Source organism: Scyliorhinus torazame, chromosome 12, assembly GCF_047496885.1.
Source record: "Scyliorhinus torazame isolate Kashiwa2021f chromosome 12, sScyTor2.1, whole genome shotgun sequence".
NCBI lineage: Eukaryota > Metazoa > Chordata > Chondrichthyes > Carcharhiniformes > Scyliorhinidae > Scyliorhinus > Scyliorhinus torazame.
The window spans coordinates 77,394,594-77,419,025 of record NC_092718.1 but is presented as its reverse complement, the minus strand read 5'-3'; the positions used below and the strand labels follow the sequence as shown (position 1 = coordinate 77,419,025).

The 24,432-nt window shown below is 55.7% G+C and overlaps 1 protein-coding gene across 1 annotated transcript in view; it reads left to right on the top strand.

The window, feature by feature from the left end:
* LOC140386499 (von Willebrand factor A domain-containing protein 7-like) overlaps positions 1 to 24,432 on the top strand; it is a 227,484-nt gene that overhangs the window by 31,381 nt on the left and 171,671 nt on the right. The window contains exons 7-8 of the mRNA XM_072468889.1: positions 750 to 919; positions 16,689 to 16,801. Of these exons, the coding sequence (XP_072324990.1) occupies positions 750 to 919; positions 16,689 to 16,801 (283 nt within the window). The remainder of the gene's footprint in view (positions 1 to 749; positions 920 to 16,688; positions 16,802 to 24,432) is intronic.

Here is a 24,432-nt window from a genome sequence, read left to right as displayed (position 1 = left end):
GAGCGATACGGACAGAGAGAGAAAGAGTGAGAGAGAGACAAGAGATAAAGCGAGAGAGACAGAGTGAGAGAGAGACGAGAGAAAAAGTGAGACAGAGAGAGACACAGAGAGGGAAGCACAGTTCAGCTACAGTAATCTATGTATAAACCTTAATAAATTCCCCCTTAACTGTTCCAATTCAATAACAAAATCCAAGTAAAACAGAACCCCCCCTTTACAAAGGCATGGCCCAGCACACGGCATTCTCATTGGTACAAGACTTGTTAGTGATGCTCTGTTCCCCTTTTCAAACAGCAGGTTTGAATTCCTTCCAGAAAGCAATTATCTCTTTAAGTTATCAAGCAGCTTTTAAAATGAAGATAGAGAAACACTTCTTTCAACCTGTGCAGTTCAAAACCAGTCCAAACCTAAAGCAAAAGTAAAAACTCACAGAGCCACAGCACAGCTCCACCCACACAATGACATCACTGAAGCCATGTGATCAGACAATAACATTTCTTAAAGGTACACTCGCATGACAATCTAGACATTTCATTAACCCTTGCAGTTCTTACATTTATGATAATATCACAGGGACCTCAGTATTTGGGGTAACGCGGTTGAAAGATAAGAATGAGGGTTCAGCCATTCTGGACATTTGGGGACGCTCGCTGGGAAGTTTGTGAACCCAGAGAGCTAGGCCGTGCCAGAAAGGCTTTGCTCCTGGTCGGCACAACAGGGGTTTCAGTAAATGCGATGCTGTCTTCCAGGTTCCTTGGTGTCGAGAGCCTCTCCGGGCTCAGTTTCGTGATCGACACGACAGGGAGCATGAGGGATGACATTGAGGCAGCAAAGGAGAGGACCATCAACATTGTGAAGAACAGGAGGCGGGCAGGGCCAGAGCCATCCTTTTACATCCTGGTGCCTTTCAATGACCCAGGTACCGATTACTGTGGGAATCGAACGCTTATCTCCCTTTGCCTGTCATCACCTCTGGACGTCCCAGAGTGTGGTCACTGTTGTAACTCCCTCAGTACCGACCCTCTGTCAGCGCAGCACTCCCTCAGTACTGACCCTCTGACAGTGCAGCACTCCCTCAGTACTGACCCTCTGACAGTGCAGTGCTCCCTCAGTACTGACCCTCTGACAGTGCAGCACTCCCTCAGTACTGACCCTCTGACAGTGCAGCACTCCCCCAGTACTGACCCTCTGACAGTGCAGCGCTCCCTCAGTGCTGACTCTCTGACAGTGCAGCATTCCCTCAGTACTGACCCTCTGACAGTGCAGCACTCCCTCAGTATTGACCCTCTGACAGTGCAGCACTCCCTCAGTACTGACCCTCTGACAGTGCAGCACTCCCTCAGTGCTGACCCTCTGACAGTGCAGCGCTCCCTCAGTGCTGACCCTCTGACAGTGCAGCACTCCCTCAGTACTGACCCACTGACAGTGCAGCACTCCCTCAGTACTGACCCTCTGACAGTGCAGCCCTCCCTCGGTACTGACCCTCTGAAAGTGCAGCACTCCCTCAATACTGACACTCTGACAGTGCAGCACTCCCTCAGTACAGACCCTCTGACAGTGCAGCACTCCGCCAGTACTGACCCTCTGACAGTGCAGCACTCCCTCAATACTGACAATCTGACAGTGCAGCACCCCCTCAGTACTGACACTCTGACAGTGCAGCACTCTCTCAGTACTGACCCTCTGACAGTGCAGCACTGCCTCAGTACTGACACTCTGACAGTGCAGCACTCCCTCAGTGCTGACCCTCTGAAAGTGCAGCACTCCCTCAGTACTGACCCTCTGACAGTGCAGCACTCCCTCAGTGCTGACCCTCTGACAGTGCAGCCCTCCCTCGGTACTGACCCTCTGACATTGCAGCACTCCCTCAATACTGACTCTCTGACAGTGCAGCACTCCCTCAGTACTGACCCTCTGACAGTGAAGCACTCCCTCAGTACTGACCCTCTGACAGTGCAGCACTCTGCCAGTACTGACACTCTGACAGTGCAGCACTCCCTCAGTACTGACCCTCTGACAGTGCAGCACTCCCTCAGTACTGACTCACTGACAGTGCAGCACTCCCTCAGTACTGACCCTATGACAGTGCAACCCTCCCTCGGTACTGACCCTCTGATAGTGCAGCACTCCCTCAATACTGACTCTCTGACAGTGCAGCACTCTGCCAGTACTGACCCTCTGACAGTGCAGCACTCCCTCAGTACTGACCCTCTGACAGTGCAGCACTCCCTCAGTACTGACTCACTGACAGTGCAGCACTCCCTCAGTACTGACCGTCTGACAGTGCAACCCTCCCTCGGTACTGACCCTCTGAAAGTGCAGCACTCCCTCAATACTGACTCTCTGACAGTGCAGCACTCCCTCAGTACAGACCCTCTGACAGTGCAGCACTCCGCCAGTACTGACCCTCTGACAGTGCAGCACTCCCTCAGTACTGACACTCTGACAGTGCAGCACCCCCTCAGTACTGACACTCTGACAGTGCAGCACTCTCTCAGTACTGACCCTCTGACAGTGCAGCACTCCCTCGGTACTGACCCTCTGACATTGCAGCACTCCCTCAATACTGACTCTCTGACAGTGCAGCACTCCCTCAGTGCTGACCCTCTGACAGTGCAGCACTCCCTCAGTACTGACTCACTGACAGTGCAGCACTCCCTCAGTACTGACCCTCTGACAGTGCAACCCTCCCTCGGTACTGACCCTATGAAAGTGCAGCACTCCCTCAATACTGACTCTCTGACAGTGCAGCACTCCCTCAGTACAGACCCTCTGACAGTGCAGCACTCCGCCAGTACTGACCCTCTGACAGTGCAGCACTCCCTCAGTACTGACACTCTGACAGTACAGCACCCCCTCAGTACTGACAGTCTGACAGTGCAGCACTCTCTCAGTACTGACCCTCTGACAGTGCAGCACTCCCTCAGTACTGACACTCTGACAGTGCAGCACTCCCTCAGTGCTGACCCTCTGAAAGTGCAGCACTCCCTCAGTACTGACCCTCTGACAGTGCAGCACTCCCTCAGTGCTGACCCTCTGACAGTGCAGCCCTCCCTCGGTACTGACCCTCTGATATTGCAGCACTCCCTCAATACTGACTCTCTGACAGTGCAGCACTCCCTCAGTACTGACCCTCTGACAGTGCAGCACTCCCTCAGTGCTGACCCTCTGACAGTGCAGCACTCTGCCAGTACTGACCCTCTGACAGTGCATCACTCCCTCAGTACTGACCCTCTGACAGTGGAACACTCCCTCAGTACTGACTCACTGACAGTGCAGCACTCCCTCAGTACTGACCCTCTGACAGTGCAGCACTCCCTCAGTACTGACACTCTGACAGTGCAGCTCTCCCTAAGTTCTGACACTCTGACAGTGCAGCTCTCCCTCAGTACTGACCCTCTGACAGTGCAGCACTCCCTCAGTACTGACCCTCTGACAGTGCAGCACTCCCTCAGTACTGACACTCTGACTGTGCAGCACTCCCTCAGTACTGACACTCTGACTGTGCAGTACTCTCTCAGTCCTGACACTCTGACAGTGCAGCACTCTCTCAGCACTGACCCTCTGACAGTGCAGCACTCCCTCAGTACTGACCCTCTGACACTGCAACACTCCCTCAGTACTGACACTCTGACAGTGCAGTGCTCCCTCAGTACTGACCCTCTGACAGTGCAGCACTGCCTCAGTACTGACACTCTGACAGTGCAGCACTCCCTCAGTACTGACTCACTGACAGTGCAGCACTCCCTCAGTACTGACCCTATGACAGTGCAACCCTCCCTCGGTACTGACCCTCTGATAGTGCAGCACTCCCTCAATACTGACTCTCTGACAGTGCAGCACTCTGCCAGTACTGACCCTCTGACAGTGCAGCACTCCCTCAGTACTGACCCTCTGACAGTGCAGCACTCCCTCAGTACTGACTCACTGACAGTGCAGCACTCCCTCAGTACTGACCCTCTGACAGTGCAACCCTCCCTCGGTACTGACCCTCTGAAAGTGCAGCACTCCCTCAATACTGACTCTCTGACAGTGCAGCACTCCCTCAGTACAGACCCTCTGACAGTGCAGCACTCCGCCAGTACTGACCCTCTGACAGTGCAGCACTCCCTCAGTACTGACACTCTGACAGTGCAGCACCCCCTCAGTACTGACACTCTGACAGTGCAGCACTCTCTCAGTACTGACCCTCTGACAGTGCAGCACTCCCTCGGTACTGACCCTCTGACATTGCAGCACTCCCTCAATACTGACTCTCTGACAGTGCAGCACTCCCTCAGTGCTGACCCTCTGACAGTGCAGCACTCCCTCAGTACTGACTCACTGACAGTGCAGCACTCCCTCAGTACTGACCCTCTGACAGTGCAACCCTCCCTCGGTACTGACCCTATGAAAGTGCAGCACTCCCTCAATACTGACTCTCTGACAGTGCAGCACTCCCTCAGTACAGACCCTCTGACAGTGCAGCACTCCGCCAGTACTGACCCTCTGACAGTGCAGCACTCCCTCAGTACTGACACTCTGACAGTGCAGCACCCCCTCAGTACTGACAGTCTGACAGTGCAGCACTCTCTCAGTACTGACCCTCTGACAGTGCAGCACTCCCTCAGTACTGACACTCTGACAGTGCAGCACTCCCTCAGTGCTGACCCTCTGAAAGTGCAGCACTCCCTCAGTACTGACCCTCTAACAGTGCAGCACTCCCTCAGTGCTGACCCTCTGACAGTGCAGCCCTCCCTCGGTACTGACCCTCTGATATTGCAGCACTCCCTCAATACTGACTCTCTGACAGTGCAGCACTCCCTCAGTACTGACCCTCTGACAGTGCAGCACTCCCTCAGTGCTGACCCTCTGACAGTGCAGCACTCTGCCAGTACTGACCCTCTGACAGTGCATCACTCCCTCAGTACTGACCCTCTGACAGTGGAACACTCCCTCAGTACTGACTCACTGACAGTGCAGCACTCCCTCAGTACTGACCCTCTGACAGTGCAGCACTCCCTCAGTACTGACACTCTGACAGTGCAGCTCTCCCTAAGTACTGACACTCTGACAGTGCAGCTCTCCCTCAGTACTGACCCTCTGACAGTGCAGCACTCCCTCAGTACTGACCCTCTGACAGTGCAGCACTCCCTCAGTACTGACACTCTGACTGTGCAGCACTCCCTCAGTACTGACACTCTGACTGTGCAGTACTCTCTCAGTCCTGACACTCTGACAGTGCAGCACTCCCTCAGCACTGACCCTCTGACAGTGCAGCACTCCCTCAGTACTGACCCTCTGACAGTGCAGCACTCCCTCAGTACTGACCCTCTGACATGCAGCACTCTCTCAGTACTGACCATCTGACAGTGCAGCACGCCCTCAGTACTGTCCCTCTGACAGTGCAGCACTCCCTCAGTACAGACCCTCTGACAGTGCAGCACTCCGCCAGTACTGACCCTCTGACAGTGCAGCACTCCCTCAGTACTGACACTCTGACAGTGCAGCACCCCCTCAGTACTGACCCTCTGACAGTGCAGCACTGCCTCAGTACTGACACTCTGACAGTGCAGCACTCCCTCAGTGCTGACCCTCTGAAAGTGCAGCACTCCCTCAGTACTGACCCTCTGACAGTGCAGCACTCCCTCAGTGCTGACCCTCTGACAGTGCAGCCCTCCCTCGGTACTGACCCTCTGACATTGCAGCACTCCCTCAATACTGACTCTCTGACAGTGCAGCACTCCCTCAGTACTGACCCTCTGACAGTGCAGCACTCCCTCGGTACTGACCCTCTGAAAGTGCAGCACTCCCTCAATACTGACTCTCTGACAGTGCAGCACTTCCTCAGTACAGACCCTCTGACAGTGCAGCACTCCGCCAGTACTGACCCTCTGACAGTGCAGCACTCCCTCAGTACTGACACTCTGACAGTGCAGCACCCCCTCAGTACTGACACTCTGACAGTGCAGCACTCTCTCAGTACTGACCCTCTGACAGTGCAGCACTGCCTCAGTACTGACACTCTGACAGTGCAGCACTCCCTCAGTGCTGACCCTCTGAAAGTGCAGCACTCCCTCAGTACTGACCCTCTGACAGAGCAGCACTCCCTCAGTGCTGACCCTCTGACAGTGCAGCCCTCCCTCGGTACTGACCCTCTGACATTGCAGCACTCCCTCAATACTGACTCTCTGACAGTGCAGCACTTCCTCAGTACAGACCCTCTGACAGTGCAACCCTCCCTCGGTACTGACCCTCTGAAAGTGCAGCACTCCCTCAATACTGACTCTCTGACAGTGCAGCACTTCCTCAGTACAGACCCTCTGACAGTGCAGCACTCCGCCAGTACTGACCCTCTGACAGTGCAGCACTCCCTCAGTACTGACCCTCTGACAGTGCAGCACTCCCTCAGTGCTGACCCTCTGACAGTGCAGCACTCTGCCAGTACTGACCCTCTGACAGTGCAGCACTCCCTCAGTACTGACACTCTGACAGTGCAGCACCCCCTCAGTACTGACACTCTGACAGTGCAGCACTCTCTCAGTACTGACCCTCTGACAGTGCAGCACTGCCTCAGTACTGACCCTCTGATAGTGCAGCACTCCCTCAGTACTGACTCACTGACAGTGCAGCACTCCCTCAGTACTGACCCTCTGACAGTGCAACCCTCCCTCGGTAATGACCCTCTGAAAGTGCAGCACTCCCTCAATACTGACTCTCTGACAGTGCAGCACTCCCTCAGTACAGACCCTCTGACAGTGCAGCACTCCGCCAGTACTGACCCTCTGACAGTGCAGCACTCCCTCAGTACTGACACTCTGACAGTGCAGCACCCCCTCAGTACTGACACTCTGACAGTGCAGCACTCTCTCAGTACTGACCCTCTGACAGTGCAGCACTCCCTCAGTGCTGACCCTCTGAAAGTGCAGCACTCCCTCAGTACTGACCCTGACAGTGCAGCACTCCCTCAGTGCTGACCCTCTGACAGTGCAGCCCTCCCTCGGTACTGACCCTCTGATATTGCAGCACTCCCTCAATACTGACTCTCTGACAGTGCAGCACTCCCTCAGTACTGACCCTCTGACAGTGCAGCACTCACTCAGTGCTGACCCTCTGACAGTGCAGCACTCCCTCAATACTGACTCTCTGACAGTGCAGCACTCCCTCAGTACTGACACTCTGACAGTGCAGCACTCCCTCAGTACTGACCCTCTGACAGTGGAACACTCCATCAATACTGACTCACTGACAGTGCAGCACTACCTCAGTACTGACCCTCTGACTGTGCAGCACTCCCTCAGTACTGACACTCTGACAGTGCAGCACTCTCTCAGCACTGACCCTCTGACAGTGCAGCACTCCCTCAGTACTGACACTCTGACAGTGCAGCTCTCCCTAAGTACTGACACTCTGACAGTGCAACACTCCCTCAGTACTGACACTCTGACAGTGCAGCACTCCCTCAGTACTGACCCTCTGACAGTGCAGCACTCCCTCAGTACTGACACTCTGACTGTGCAGCACTCCCTCAGTACTGACACTATGACTGTGCAGTACTCTCTCAGTACTGACACTCTGACAGTGCAGCACTCTCTCAGCACTGACCCTCTGACAGTGCAGCACTCCCTCAGTACTGACCCTCTGACACTGCAACACTCCCTCAGTACTGACACTCTGACAGTGCAGTGCTCCCTCAGCACTGACCCTCTGACAGTGCAGCACTCCCTCAGTACTGACCCTCTGACAGTGCAGCACTCCCTCAGTACTGACCCTCTGACATGCAGCACTCTCTCAGTACTGACCATCTGACAGTGCAGCACTCCCTCAGTACTGTCCCTCTCACAGTGCAGCACTCCATCAGTACAGACCCTCTGACAGTGCAGCACTCCGCCAGTACTGACCCTCTGACAGTGCAGCACTCCCTCAGTACTGACACTCTGACAGTGCAGCACCCCCTCAGTACTGACACTCTGACAGTGCAGCACTCTCTCACTACTGACCCTCTGACAGTGCAGCACTGTCTCAGTACTGACACTCTGACAGTGCAGCTCTCCCTCAGTACTGACCCTCTGACAGTGCAGCACTCCCTCAGTACTGACCCTCTGACAGTGCAGCACTCCCTCAGTACTGACACTCTGACTGTGCAGCACTCCCTCAGTACTGACACTCTGAATGTGCAGTACTCTCTCAGTACTGACACTCTGACAGTGCAGCACTCTCTCAGCACTGACCCTCTGACAGTGCAGCACTCCCTCAGTACTGACCCTCTGACACTGCAACACTCCCTCAGTACTGACACTCTGACAGTGCAGTGCTCCCTCAGCACTGACCCTCTGACAGTGCAGCACTCCTTCAGTACTGACCCTCTGACAGTGCAGCACTCCCTCAGTACTGACCCTCTGAAAGTGCAGCACTCCCTCAATACTGACTCTCTGACAGTGCAGCACTCCCTCAGTACAGACCCTCTGACAGTGCAGCACTCCGCCAGTACTGACCCTCTGACAGTACAGCACTCCCTCAGTACTGACACTCTGACAGTGCAGCACCCCCTCAGTACTGACACTCTGACAGTGCAGCACTCTCTCAGTACTGACCCTCTGACAGTGCAGCACTCCCTCAGTGCTGACCCTCTGAAAGTGCAGCACTCCCTCAGTACTGACCCTCTGACAGTGCAGCACTCCCTCAGTGCTGACCCTCTGACAGTGCAGCCCTCCCTCGGTACTGACCCTCTGATATTGCAGCACTCCCTCAATACTGACTCTCTGACAGTGCAGCACTCCCTCAGTACTGACCCTCTGACAGTGCAGCACTCCCTCAGTGCTGACCCTCTGACAGTGCAGCACTCTGCCAGTACTGACACTTTGACAGTGCAGCACTCCCTCAGTACTGACCCTCTGACAGTGGAACACTCCCTCAGTACTGACTCACTGACAGTGCAGCACTCCCTCAGTACTGACCCTCTGACTGTGCAGCACTCCCTCAGTACTGACACTCTGACAGTGCAGCACTCTCTCAGCACTGACCCTCTGACAGTGCAGCACTCCCTCAGTACTGACACTCTGACAGTGCAGCACTCCCTAAGTACTGACACTCTGACAGTGCAACACTCCCTCAGTACTGACACTCTGACAGTGCAGCACTCCCTCAGTACTGACCCTCTGACAGTGCAGCACTCCCTCAGTACTGACACTCTGACTGTGCAGCACTCCCTCAGTACTGACACTCTGACTGTGCAGTACTCTCTCAGTACTGACACTCTGACAGTGCAGCACTCTCTCAGCACTGACCCTCTGACAGTGCAGCACTCCCTCAGTACTGACCCTCTGACACTGCAACACTCCCTCAGTACTGACACTCTGACAGTGCAGCACTCCCTCAGTACTGACCCTCTGACAGTGCAGCACTCCCTCAGTACTGACCCTCTGACATGCAGCACTCTCTCAGTACTGACCATCTGACAGTGCAGCACTCCCTCAGTACTGACCCTCTGACAGTGCAGCACTCCCTCAGTGCTGACCCTCTGACAGTGCAGCCCTCCCTCGGTACTGACCCTCTGATATTGCAGCACTCCCTCAATACTGACTCTCTGACAGTGCAGCACTCCCTCAGTACTGACCCTCTGACAGTGCAGCACTCCCTCAGTGCTGACCCTCTGACAGTGCAGCACTCTGCCAGTACTGACACTCTGACAGTGCAGCACTCCCTCAGTACTGACCCTCTGACAGTGGAACACTCCCTCAGTACTGACTCACTGACAGTGCAGCACTCCCTCAGTACTGACCCTCTGACTGTGCAGCACTCCCTCAGTACTGACACTCTGACAGTGCAGCACTCTCTCAGCACTGACCCTCTGACAGTGCAGCACTCCCTCAGTACTGACACTCTGACAGTGCAGCACTCCCTAAGTACTGACACTCTGACAGTGCAACACTCCCTCAGTACTGACACTCTGACAGTGCAGCACTCCCTCAGTACTGACCCTCTGACAGTGCAGCACTCCCTCAGTACTGACACTCTGACTGTGCAGCACTCCCTCAGTACTGACACTCTGACTGTGCAGTACTCTCTCAGTACTGACACTCTGACAGTGCAGCACTCTCTCAGCACTGACCCTCTGACAGTGCAGCACTCCCTCAGTACTGACCCTCTGACACAGCAACACTCCCTCAGTACTGACACTCTGACAGTGCAGCACTCCCTCAGTACTGACCCTCTGACAGTGCAGCACTCCCTCAGTACTGACCCTCTGACATGCAGCACTCTCTCAGTACTGACCATCTGACAGTGCAGCACTCCCTCAGTACTGTCCCTCTCACAGTGCAGCACTCCCTCAGTACAGACCCTCTGACAGTGCAGCACTCCGCCAGTACTGACCCTCTGACAGTGCTGCACTCCCTCAGTACTGACACTCTGACAGTGCAGCACCCCCTCAGTACTGACACTCTGACAGTGCAGCACTCTCTCAGTACTGACCCTCTGACAGTGCAGCACTGTCTCAGTACTGACACTCTGACAGTGCAGCTCTCCCTCAGTACTGACCCTCTGACAGTGCAGCACTCCCTCAGTACTGACCCTCTGACAGTGCAGCACTCCCTCAGTACTGACACTCTGACTGTGCAGCACTCCCTCAGTACTGACCCTCTGACAGTGCAGCACTCCCTCAGTACTGACACTCTGACTGTGCAGTACTCTCTCAGTACTGACACTCTGACAGTGCAGCACTCTCTCAGCACTGACCCTCTGACAGTGCAGCACTCCCTCAGTACTGACCCTCTGACACTGCAACACTCCCTCAGTACTGACACTCTGACAGTGCAGTGCTCCCTCAGCACTGACCCTCTGACAGTGCAGCACTCCCTCAGTACTGACCCTCTGACAGTGCAGCACTCCCTCAGTACTGACCCTCTGACATGCAGCACTCTCTCAGTACTGACCATCTGACAGTGCAGCACTCCCTCAGTACTGTCCCTCTCACAGTGCAGCACTCCCTCAGTACTGACCCTCTGACAGTGCAGCACTCCCTCAGTACTGACACTCTGACAGTGCAGCACCCTCTCAGAACTGACACTCTGGCAGTGCAGCACTCTCTCAGTACTGACCCTCTGACAGTGCAGCACTGCCTCAGTACTGACACTCTGACAGTGCAGCACTCCCTCAGTGCTGACCCTCTGAAAGTGCAGCACTCCCTCAGTACTGACCCTCTGACAGTGCAGCACTCCCTCAGTGCTGACCCTCTGACAGTGCAGCCCTCCCTCGGTACTGACCCTCTGACATTGCAGCACTCCCTCAATACTGACTGACAGTGCAGCACTCCCTCAGTACTGACCCTCTGACAGTGCAGCACTCCCTCAGTGCTGACCCTCTGACAGTGCAGCACTCTGCCAGTACTGACCCTCTGACAGTGCAGCACTCCCTCAGTACTGACCCTCTGACAGTGCAGCACTCCCTCAGTACTGACTCACTGACAGTGCAGCACTCCCTCAGTACTGACCCTCTGACAGTGCAACCCTCCCTCGGTACTGACCCTCTGAAAGTGCAGCACTCCCTCAATACTGACTCTCTGGCAGTGCAGCACTCCCTCAGTACAGACCCTCTGACAGTGCAGCACTCCGCCAGTACTGACCCTCTGACAGTGCAGCACTCCCTCAGTACTGACACTCTGACAGTGCAGCACCCCCTCAGTACTGACACTCTGACAGTGCAGCACTCTCTCAGTACTGACCCTCTGACAGTGCAGCACTCCCTCGGTACTGACCCTCTGACATTGCAGCACTCCCTCAATACTGACTCTCTGACAGTGCAGCACTCCCTCAGTACAGACCCTCTGACAGTGCAGCACTCCGCCAGTACTGACCCTCTGACAGTGCAGCACTCCCTCAGTACTGACACTCTGACAGTGCAGCACCCCCTCAGTACTGACACTCTGACAGTGCAGCACTCTCTCAGTACTGACCCTCAGACAGTGCAGCACTCCGTCAGTACTGACACTCTGACAGTGCAGCACTCCCTCAGTGCTGACCCTCTGAAAGTGCAGCACTCCCTCAGTACTGACCCTCTGACAGTGCAGCACTCCCTCAGTGCTGACCCTCTGACAGTGCAGCCCTCCCTCGGTACTGACCCTCTGATATTGCAGCACTCCCTCAATACTGACTCTCTGACAGTGCAGCACTCCCTCAGTACTGACCCTCTGACAGTGCAGCACTCCCTCAGTGCTGACCCTCTGACAGTGCAGCACTCTGCCAGTACTGACCCTCTGACAGTGCATCACTCCCTCAGTACTGACCCTCTGACAGTGGAACACTCCCTCAGTACTGACTCACTGACAGTGCAGCACTCCCTCAGTACTGACCCTCTGACTGTGCAGCACTCCCTCAGTACTGACACTCTGACAGTGCAGCACTCTCTCAGCACTGACCCTCTGACAGTGCAGCACTCCCTCAGTACTGACACTCTGACAGTGCAGCTCTCCCTAAGTACTGACACTCTGACAGTGCAGCTCTCCCTCAGTACTGACCCTCTGACAGTGCAGCACTCCCTCAGTACTGACCCTCTGACATGCAGCACTCCCTCAGTACTGACACTCTGACTGTGCAGCACTCCCTCAGTACAGACCCTCTGACAGTGCAGCACTCCGCCAGTACTGACCCTCTGACAGTGCAGCACTCCCTCAGTACTGACACTCTGACAGTGCAGCACCCCCTCAGTACTGACCCTCTGACAGTGCAGCACTGCCTCAGTACTGACACTCTGACAGTGCAGCACTCCCTCAGTGCTGACCCTCTGAAAGTGCAGCACTCCCTCAGTACTGACCCTCTGACAGTGCAGCACTCCCTCAGTGCTGACCCTCTGACAGTGCAGCCCTCCCTCGGTACTGACCTTCTGACATTGCAGCACTCCCTCAATACTGACTCTCTGACAGTGCAGCACTCCCTCAGTACTGACCCTCTGACAGTGCAGCACTCCCTCAGTGCTGACCCTCTGACAGTGCAGCACTCTGCCAGTACTGACCCTCTGACAGTGCAGCACTCCCTCAGTACTGACCCTCTGACAGTGCAGCACTCCCTCAGTACTGACTCACTGACAGTGCAGCACTCCCTCAGTACTGACACTCTGACAGTGCAACCCTCCCTCGGTACTGACCCTCTGAAAGTGCAGCACTCCCTCAATACTGACTCTCTGACAGTGCAGCACTTCCTCAGTACAGACCCTCTGACAGTGCAGCACTCCGCCAGTACTGACCCTCTGACAGTGCAGCACTCCCTCAGTACTGACACTCTGACAGTGCAGCACCCCCTCAGTACTGACACTCTGACAGTGCAGCACTATCTCAGTACTGACCCTCTGACAGTGCAGCACTCCCTCAGTACTGACACTCTGACAGTGCAGCACTCCCTCAGTGCTGACCCTCTGAAAGTGCAGCACTCCCTCAGTACTGACCCTCTGACAGTGCAGCACTCCCTCAGTGCTGACCCTCTGACAGTGCAGCCCTCCCTCGTTACTGACCCTCTGATATTGCAGCACTCCCTCAATACTGACTCTCTGACAGTGCAGCACTCCCTCAGTGCTGACCCTCTGACAGTGCAGCACTCCCTCAGTACTGACACTCTGACAGTGCAGCACTCTCTCAGCACTGACCCTCTGACAGTGCAGCACTCCCTCAGTACTGACACTCTGACAGTGCAGCTCTCCCTAAGTACTGACACTCTGACAGTGCAGCTCTCCCTCAGTACTGACCCTCTGACAGTGCAGCACTCCCTCAGTACTGACCCTCTGACAGTGCAGCACTCCCACAGTACTGACACTCTGACTGTGCAGCACTCCCTCAGTACTGACACTCTGACTGTGCAGTACTCTCTCAGTACTGATACTCTGACAGTGCAGCACTCCCTCAGTGCTGACCCTCTGACAGTGCAGCCCTCCCTCGTTACTGACCCTCTGATATTGCAGCACTCCCTCAATACTGACTCTCTGACAGTGCAGCACTCCCTCAGTGCTGACCCTCTGACAGTGCAGCACTCCCTCAGTACTGACACTCTGACAGTGCAGCACTCTCTCAGCACTGACCCTCTGACAGTGCAGCACTCCCTCAGTACTGACACTCTGACAGTGCAGCTCTCCCTAAGTACTGACACTCTGACAGTGCAGCTCTCCCTCAGTACTGACCCTCTGACAGTGCAGCACTCCCTCAGTACTGACCCTCTGACAGTGCAGCACTCCCACAGTACTGACACTCTGACTGTGCAGCACTCCCTCAGTACTGACACTCTGACTGTGCAGTACTCTCTCAGTACTGATACTCTGACAGTGCAGCACTCTCTCAGCACTGACCCTCTGACAGTGCAGCACTCCCTCAGTACTGACCCTCTGACACTGCAACACTCCCTCAGTACTGACACTCTGACAGTGCAGTGCTCCCTCAGCACTGACCCTCTGACAGTGCAGCACTCCCTCAGTACTGACCCTCTGACAGTGCAGCACTCCCTCAGTACTGACCCTCTGACATGCAGCACTCTCTCAGTACTGACCATCTGACAGTGCAGCACTCCCTCAGTACTGTCCCTCTCACAGTGCAGCACTCCCTCAGTACTGACTCTCTGACAGTGCAGCACTCCCTCAGTACTGACCCTCTGACAGTGCAGCACTCCCTCAGTACTGACCCTCTGACATGCAGCACTCCCTCAGTACTGACCCTCTGACAGTGCAGCACTCCCTCAGTGCTGACCCTCTGACAGTGCAGCCCTCCCTCGGTACTGACCCTCTGACATTGCAGCACTCCCTTAATACTGACTCTCTGACAGTGCAGCACTCCCTCAGTACTGACCCTCTGACAGTGCAGCACTCCCTCAGTGCTGACCTCTGACAGTGCAGCACTCTGCCAGTACTGACCCTCTGACAGTGCAGCACTCCCTCAGTACTGACCCTCTGACAGTGCAGCACTCCCTCAGTACTGACTCACTGACAGTGCAGCACTCCCTCAGTACTGACCCTCTGACAGTGCAGCCCTCCCTCGGTACTGACCCTCTGAAAGTGCAGCACTCCCTCAATACTGACTCTCTGACAGTGCAGCACTCCCTCAGTACAGACCCTCTGACAGTGCAGCCATCCCTCGGTACTGACCCTCTGACATTGCAGCACTCCCTCAATACTGACTCTCTGACAGTGCAGCACTCCCTCAGTACTGACCCTCTGACAGTGCAGCACTCCCTCAGTGCTGACCCTCTGACAGTGCAGCACTCCCTCAGTACTGACACTCTGACAGTGCAGCACCCCCTCAGTACTGACACTCTGACAGTGCAGCACTCTCTCAGTACTGACCCTCTGACAGTGCAGCACTCCCTCAGTACTGACACTCTGACAGTGCAGCACTCCCTCAGTGCTGACCCTCTGAAAGTGCAGCACTCCCTCAGTACTGATCCTCTGACAGTGCAGCACTCCCTCAGTGCTGACCCTCTGACAGTGCAGCCATCCCTCGGTACTGACCCTCTGACATTGCAGCACTCCCTCAATACTGACTCTCTGACAGTGCAGCACTCCCTCAGTACTGACCCTCTGACAGTGCAGCACTCCCTCAGTGCTGACCCTCTGACAGTGCAGCACTCTGCCAGTCCTGACCCTCTGACAGTGCAGCAATCCCTCAGTACTGACCCTCTGACAGTGCAGCACTCCCTCAGTACTGACTCACTGACAGTGCAGCACTCCCTCAGTACTGACCCTCTGACTGTGCAGCACTCCCTCAGTACTGACACTCTGACAGTGCAGCACTCTCTCAGCACTGACCCTCTGACAGTGCAGCACTCCCTCAGTACTGACCCTCTGACACTGCAACACTCCCTCAGTACTGACACTCTGACAGTGCAGTGCTCCCTCAGCACTGACCCTCTGACAGTGCAGCACTCCCTAAGTACTGACCCTCTGACAGTGCAGCACTCCCTCAGTACTGACCCTCTGACATGCAGCACTCCCTCAGTATTGACCATCTGACAATGCAGCACTCCCTCAGTACTGTCCCTCTCACAGTGCAGCACTCCCTCAGTACTGACTCTCTGACAGTGCAGCACTCCCTCAGTACTGACCCTCTGACAGTGCAGCACTCCCTCAGTACTGAACCTCTAACAGTGCAGCACTCGCTCAATTCTGACCCTCTGACAGTGCAGCACTCCCTCGATCCTGACCCTCTGACAGTGCAGCATGCCCTCAGTACTGACCCTCGGACAGTGCAGCATTCCCTCAGTACTGACCCTTCGACAGTGTGGCACTCCCTCAGTACTGAACCTCGAACAGTGCAGCATTCTCTCAATTCTGACCCTCTTACAGTGCAGCACTCCCTCGGTACTGACCCTCTGACAGTGCAGCACTCACTCAGTACTGACCCTCTGACAGTGCAGCACTCCCTCAGTACTGACCCTCTGACAGTGCAGCACTCCCTCAGTACTGACCCTCTGACATGCAGCACTCCCTCAGTACTGACCCTCTGACAGAGCAGCACTCCCTCAGTACTGACCCTCTGACAGTGCCTGGATTGTTGCCTGGATTAGGGACTAGCTAACGGGATGCCCCGTTGTTGTCCATTTTGCTGTATGAACAGGGAATCTATGGCAGAACAGCGTTAACTGTCTCTGAAGCTATTTCGTTTTTTGGATATCACTGTCTGGATTACACTGCCTCACTCCGTTGTTGATTCTCATGGAGATATTTAAATATTTACACAGATTTTGGTCCCGTATTCAAGACCAGAGATCCTGACAAGTTTATTGAAAAGCTGAAAGAGCTTAAAGCGGACGGAGGAGATGACATTCCAGAAATGTCCCTGTCGGCACTTCGGGTGAGATCAGTTTCAGTATTTTCCCCATGTGTGTGTAAATGTGTGTGTGTGTGACAGAGAGAGTGGGCTGGGTTCTCCGCTTGCGCGATTGGGCGGCGAATATCTTCCGATGCCAAAACGCGGTCGGCGCTGGTTTGATGTCAGACCGGGCGGGATGCTCCGGCAACCCGAAAATGGCGTAAATGCATTGCTCACGGCGCGAGGCTAAAGTACAGCACGCATATCATTAGCGGGCCTGACACCCTATTCTCCGGGGTCTCCGAGATTCACCGCCTCCGATGGGCCGAGTTCCCACGGCGTGGTTCACTTGTGCTCTCAGAAATAGTGAACCTGGCGTCGCGGCTGTTGAGCGCGAGAGAGGAGGGACTGCGTGCTGCCGGCCCGGACACCAGCCTTGCTGGCTGGGATGGGGGGCCCCCTGCCAGGGCCGGGGGAGGGGGGGGAACAGGCCGAGCACAGGCACTGAATGCCGTTAAGTCGGCCATCTTGCGTCGCACCCACTGACCAGCCACCTCGGCGCCTGGTTCTACTCTGTGACACCGGCCGCATGGGTGCGCCCACCCCTCCACCCTCCCTGCCACACTGTGCCGTCCCCCCCCACCCGCAAACACCCCACCCAAATGGCTGCCACCCACCGGCCGGCCACCCAGGGCCACACCTATGGCAGCTGCAATGAGGGCAATACCAGCCAACCGTACACATAGGCAGCAGGAATGGCCGCCAAGACCATGGGCACCGACAGTGCCAGATACCGACGGGTGCGGAGTTGGGGGAGGACATGCATGGGTAGAGCCCGCGGTGCCAACCGACCATGTAGATCATCAAATCCGGTTGGGCATGGGAGTATGCACCTTGCTAACATATTGGCCTCCCTACAGACAATGGCATCTGGCATTCAACCAGCAATGCTGGCCGACATGGCGATGGTCGCAGCTCTGCGAGGTGCCCCGCGGCCGCGTGAGCGAGGGACACTCAGAGAGGAGGGGGAAACTGCAGCAGCGGACCGGGTTGCAGAGGACCGGGCTGCAGAGGACCGGGCTGCAGAGGACCGGGCTGCAGAGGACCGGGCTGCAGAGGACCGGGCTGCAGAGGACCGGGCTGCAGAGGGGCAGGTGGTGGTCACCCAAGCTGGAGGGCCAGCCGCTCAACAGGCCGAGGAGGAGGTGATGCCAAGGAGGCAGCGCATGAGGCCTCGTGTGTACCGGCACCGCCTGTCATTCGAGGACTTGCCGGACCGGGCATGCTGTCAGAGACTCCCAATGAACAGAGAGACAATGTGACACATCTGCAGATGATGGCACACCAGGCACCGCGGGGGGTATGGTGGAGGACACACGTTTCCGGTGACCGTCAAGACCTGGGCAATGCCACCGACGTTCTCAGCCATGGCCTGCTGTGACTGGGCCACTCTGAGGAGCGCCGCTGCAATGTCCAGGTGGCTCTGGCACATGGCTGCCTGTGAGAGGTTAGCCCTGTCTGGGCCTCGGCCCCCACCTGCACAGAATGCCCCAGGCCTTGGACATGCTGATCCATAGCTGAAACCGTCACAATGCCTCCACTGCGGTGAAGGTCTGGGTGGTACAAATGACCAGCACTACCCCCTGCTCCCACACGCGGATGAACTCCTTAACTTGCGCCTGCAGGTGCTGAATGCCTGCCGTCATCCCCCCTTGTGGTCCATGGATCTCTGACTGCACCTGCACTGTGGCTGGGACTGGATGTTCTAGGAGCCCGGGATCCATCTGGACGGCAGCTGGTTCCTGGGGCTGGCCTGCCGTCGAACCGTCCAGCCCCTCGGCTGCTCCTACCTCCATCTGCTGTACCGGATGTGAAGTGTGGTGCTCACCAGAAAGTGTCCCAGGAGCCTCTTCACTAATGTGTCCAACCGAGGTGATAGTCTCTGGGATGATGGAGGGTGTTGGAGACCGCTGTGTCGCAATGTCCGTGTCCTATTCCGACCCGAACTCCGGTGTGTCCTGAGTCTCGGACAGAGGGCTGTTTTCCAGGCTGCTACCCCATCAGTGCTCTGCCATCTGGGGGCACCGGCTCTGGCACTGGCTGGGGCGAGGGAATTCGGATGGACCAGCCGCATCTTCGGCAGGTCCTGTAAGACACAAGATGACATGTATGATTAGACAGTGGGCTGGAAGGGTGTGAGGGCGGGGGCCGGTTGAGGGGGTGAGGGGTGAAGGGGGTGTGGGCTGAGGAGGGTGTGATGTGAGGGGGGTGGTGTGCTGAGAGGGGTGAGGGGGGTGCGGGTTGAGGCGGGCGAGGGATGAGGGGGTTGTGGGTTGCGGGGGTTGAGGTGGGTGTGGACAGGGAGTTGAGGGTTCAGGGGGGTGGGGTGAGGGGGGTGGGGTGGGTAGGGCGGTGTTGTCCACACCTGTGGCATGGGGATCCACAACTAAGCAGGTTCTCACTTCCTCGCACGTGATGGCACTCCACATCGACATCTCTTTCCTCTGAGCCACCGGCTATGTCCAGTGCCCTCTGCTAGGGCGCGGTGAGGGGCTGCAGTTCTGGTGTTCCCCCTCTGGTCTTCTCCAACTCCGGCGGTTGTGCGCGGCCTTCTCCTGCGGGTGGGGAGGAACACATACAACGACACCGTTAGACGGTCCGCCACATGCAGCCCAGGGGTTGGGTAGATGGCCAGGGTACCTGGCCATGGCAGCTGGCATAGGTGTTGGCATGTGCGGCAGGGTGGGGGTTCGGCCATCCACCGGTGGTGGGGGGAGGGGCCGGGTTACGGGTGTGTGGGGGGTGGGGTTAGTGCCAGGGGCATGGAGCAGCCGACTCACCCTAGCTGCCCTGCGGAGGTCATGGAGTTTCTTCCGGCACTGGATGTCAGTCCGGACGACTTTGCCCACAGCGTTGACTCTGCCACCTGCGCCCAGGTACGGCGAATGGCGGGGCCTGGTGGCCATCCTCCTGGGCCAGGGTATAGGGTCATCCTTGTCTCCACGGCACCCAGGAGGGTGTCCAGCTCAGCGTCCCTGAGCCGTGGCGATGCTCTCCTTCCAGCCATCTTGCTGACTGGGGCGAAGGATTGTTTAAGTGCAGCTGCGGTGTGTGAGCTTCTTGTGCATCAATAACGGACCCGCCCAATCCAGCACCCTATTCCATGGAATTCATTGCGTTCCACGTGGTGATGATGCTAACCCATTTAAAGTAGCTGAATCAGTTCAGCTGTTGCGCCATTTTTTCTGTCGTAAAACACCACTGTTTCTACGCCGGCATCAGCATTTAGTCTCAAAATCGGAGAATCCAGCCCAGTGTGTGTGGAACCTGTACCCCAGTGAGAGTCAGCGTGTGTGTAAGAGAGAGTGCGTGCATGTGAAAGAGAGTGTGTGCGTGTAAGTGTGTGTGTGTGTGTCTGAGAGTGTGTGTGTGAGAGAGAGTGTGCATCTGAGAGTGTATGCGAGAGAGAGTGTGCGCGTGTGAGAGTGTGTGTGCGAGAGAGAGAGTGTGGGAGAGCGTGAGAGTGGGTGTGAGAGAGTGTGTGCATCTGCGAGAGAGTGTGTGTGAGAGAGAGTGTGTTTGAGAGAGTGTGAGAGAGAGACTGTGTGTGTGAGAGAGAGACTGTGTGTGAGAGAGGGTGTGTTTGTGAGAGAGTGTGTGAGAGAGACAGTGGGTGTGAGAGAGTGTGTGTGAGAGAGAGAGTGTGTGAGAGAGTGTGTGAGAGAGACAGTGTGTGTGAGAGAGGGTGTGTTTGTGAGAGAGGGTGTGTGAGAGAGACAGTGTGTGTGAGAGAGGGTGTGTGTGAGAGAGTGTGTGTGAGAGAGAGTGTGTGTGAGAGAGAGACTGTGTGTGAGAGAGGGTGTGTTTGTGAGAGAGTGTGTGCATCTGAGAGAGTGTGTGCGTGGGAGAGAGTATGTGCATGTGAGAGAGTGTGTGTGAGAGTGTGTGTGTGAGAGATTGTGTGTGTGTGTGTGAGTGTGTCTGTGAGAGTGTGTGTGTGTGTGAGAGACAGTGTGTGTGAGAGAGTGTGTGTGTGAGAGATTGTGAGTGTGTGTGTGAGAGTGTGTCTGTGAGAGAGTGTGTGTGTGTGTGTGTGAGAGAGTGTGTGTGTGTGAGAGAGTGTGTGAGAGAGACAGTGGGTGTGAGAGAGTGTGTGTGAGAGAGAGAGTGTGTGAGAGAGTGTGTGAGAGAGACAGTGTGTGTGAGAGAGGGTGTGTTTGTGAGAGAGGGTGTGTGAGAGAGACAGTGTGTGTGAGAGAGGGTGTGTGTGAGAGAGTGTGTGTGAGAGAGAGTGTGTGTGAGAGAGAGACTGTGTGTGAGAGAGGGTGTGTTTGTGAGAGAGTGTGTGTGAGAGTGTGTGTGTGAGAGATTGTGTGTGTGTGTGTGAGTGTGTCTGTGAGAGTGTGTGTGTGTGTGAGAGACAGTGTGTGTGAGAGAGTGTGTGTGTGAGAGATTGTGAGTGTGTGTGTGAGAGTGTGTCTGTGAGAGAGTGTGTGTGTGTGAGTGTGTCTGTGAGAGTGTGTGTGTGTGTGAGAGAGCGTGTGTGTGAGAGAGTGTGTGTGTGAGAGATTGTGAGTGTGTGTGAGAGAGTGTGTGTGTGAGAGATTGTGAGTGTGTGTGTGAGAGTGTGTCTGTGAGAGAGTGTGTGTGTGTGTGTGTGAGAGAGTGTGTGTGTGTGAGTGTGTCTGTGAGAGTGTGTGTGTGTGTGAGAGAGCGTGTGTGTGAGAGAGTGTGTGTGTGAGATTGTGAGTGTGTGTGTGAGAGTGTGTCTGTGAGAGAGTGTGTGTGTGTGTGAAAGAGTGTGTGTCTGAGAGTGAGTGTGCGAGAGAGTGTGTGTGAGACGAGATGAGAAGGAGTCAAATGATGGCTTTATTACGCAGACTTGTTCCCCAGCAGCACAGTTACAGAATGCGGCTGCTGGGAGAACCCGGGCTGCAATACTCCGCCTTACTGGGTGGAGCCAGTAGGCGGCTGATCCAATCGGGACCTAGCGTCAATCCACCAATAGCCTCTCGGCATCACAGGGTACCGTAATACCCCTAATACATACCACCACATTTACCCCTTGTTAAAAAAGAACCCGGCGGGGGTAGTGGACTCGGTCAACGTTGTGTACCTCATACGCTGCAGGAAAGGATGTCCCGAAGCGTGGTATATTGGCGAGACCATGCAGACGCTGCGACAACGAATGAACGGACATTGCGCAACTATCACCAGGCAGGAATGTTCCCTTCCAGTCGGGGAACACTCAGCAGTCAAGGGCATTCAGCCTCTGATCTCCGGGTAAGCGTTCTCCAAGGCGGCCTTCAAGAGGCGCGGCAAAGCAGTATCGCCGAGCAGAAACTTATAGGCAAGTTCCGCACACATGAGTGCGGCCTCAACCGGGACCTTGGTTTCATGTCACATTACATTCATCCCCCACCATCTGGCCTGCGAAATCCTACCAACTGTCCTGGCTTGACACAATTCACACCTCTTTAACCTGGGGTTACCCCATCTCTGGATCTGTAAAGATTTAATCACCTGCTAATGCTCGCATTCCAAGCATTGTCTGGCATCTTTGAATTTGTCTATCTATTTGTTTCTGGAACATACCTCTTCATTCACCTGAGGAAGGAGTAGCGCTCCGAAAGCTAGTGACATCGAAACAAACCTGTTGGACTTTAACCTGGTGTTGTAAGACCTCTTGCTATGTATGTAGGCGGGGAAACCAAACAGTGTAAAGGTGGTGCCGAGGGCTCTACTGACCGTGGCTGCGGTCATGGTGGGGCAGGGGATAGCGAAACGGAACCGAGAGTATTCGTCAATCACGTTCAGGAAGTATGTGTTGCGGTCGGTGGAGGGGAGAGGGCCTTTGAAGTCCATGCTGAGGCGTTCAAAGGGACGGGAAGCCTTTATCAGGTGCGCCCTCTCTGGCCGGTAGAAGTGCGGTTTGCACTCCGCGCAGATTTGGCAATTCCTGGTGGCTGTCCTGACCTCCTCGATGGAGTAGGGCAGGTTGCAGGTCTTTACGAAGTGGTAGAACCGAGTGACCCCGGGTGGCAGAGGTCCTCGTGGAGGGTACGGAGACGGTCCACTTGTGCGTTGGCACATGTGCCGCGGGATAGGGCATCGGAAGGCTTGTTCAGCTTTCCGGGGCGATACAAGATTTCATAGTTGTAGGTGGAGAGTTCAATTCTCCACCACAAGATCTTGTCGTTCTTGATCTTGCCCCGCTGTGCATTATCAAACATGAAGGCAACCGACCGTTGGTCAGTGAGGAGAGTGAATCTCCTACCGGCCAGGTAATGCCTCCAATGTCGCACAGCTTCCACTATGGCCTGGGCCTCCTTTTCCACTGAGGAGTGGCGAATTTCTGAAGCGTGGAGGGTGCGTGAAAAAAAAGCCACAGGTCTGCCCGCTTGGTTGAGGGTGGCGGCCAGAGCTACGTCCGACATGTCGCTCTCGACTTGGAAGGGGAGGGACTCGTTGATCGCGTGCATCGTGGCCTTTGCGATATCCGATTTGATGCGGCTGAAGGCCTGGCGGGCCTCTGTCGACAGGGGAAAGACCGTGGACTGAATTAGCGGACAGGCCTTGTCCGCGTAGTTGGGGACCCACTGGGCGTAATAAGAGAAAAAGCCCAGGCAGCATTTCAGGTGCCTTGGAGCAGTGAGGGAGGGGGAACTTCATGAGGGGGCGCATGCGTTCAGGGTCTGGGCCTATAACTCCATTTCCCACTACGTAGCCGAGGATGGCTGGACGGTCGGTGCTAAACACGCATTTCTCCTTGTTGCATGTGAGATTCAGGGCGTTTGCGGTCTGGAGGAATTTGCGGAGGTTGGCGTCATGGTCCTGCTGGTCGTGGCCGCAGATGGTGACGTTATCGAGGTACAGAAACGTGGCCCGCTAACCGTAGTGGTCAACCACTCGGTCCATCTCTCGTTGGAAGACCGAGACCCCGTTAGTGACGCCGAATGGAACCCTTAAAAAGTGATAGAGCTGCCCATCTGCTTCGAAAGCAGTGTATTTGCGGTCGCTCGGGCGGATGGGGAGCTGGTGATAGGCGGACTTAAGGTCCACTGTGGAAAAGACCTTGTACTGTGCAATCCGATTGACTGTGTCGGATATGCGGGGGAGAGGGTACGCATCCAGCAGCGTGTACCTACTGATGGTTTGACTATAGTCTATGACCATCCTCTGCTTCTCCCCGGTCTTTACAACTACCACCTGGGCTCTCCGCGGACTATTGCTGGCCTGGATTATGCCTTCCCTCAGCAGCCGCTGGACTTCTGACCGGATAAAGGTTTGGTCCTGGGCGCTGTACCGTCTGCTCCTAGTGGCGACTGGTTTGCAATCCGGGGTGAGGTTCGCAAACAGGGAAGGCGGGTCGACCTTGAGGGTCGCGAGGCTGCAGATAGTGAGTGGAGGTATAGGGCTGGCGAATTTAAACGTTAAACTCTGGAGGTTGCACTGAAAATCCAACCCCAGGAGCGTGGCAGCGCAGAGGTGGGGGAGGACGTAAAGCCGGTAGTTCTTGAACTCCCTCCCCTGCACCGTGAGGTTCGCGATGCAGAACCCTTTGATCTCTACAGAATGGGACCCAGCCGCCAGAAATTTTTTTTGATTACTCGGGTGGATCGGAAGGGAACAGCGTCTTACCGTATCAGGATGTATAAAACTCTCCGTGCTCC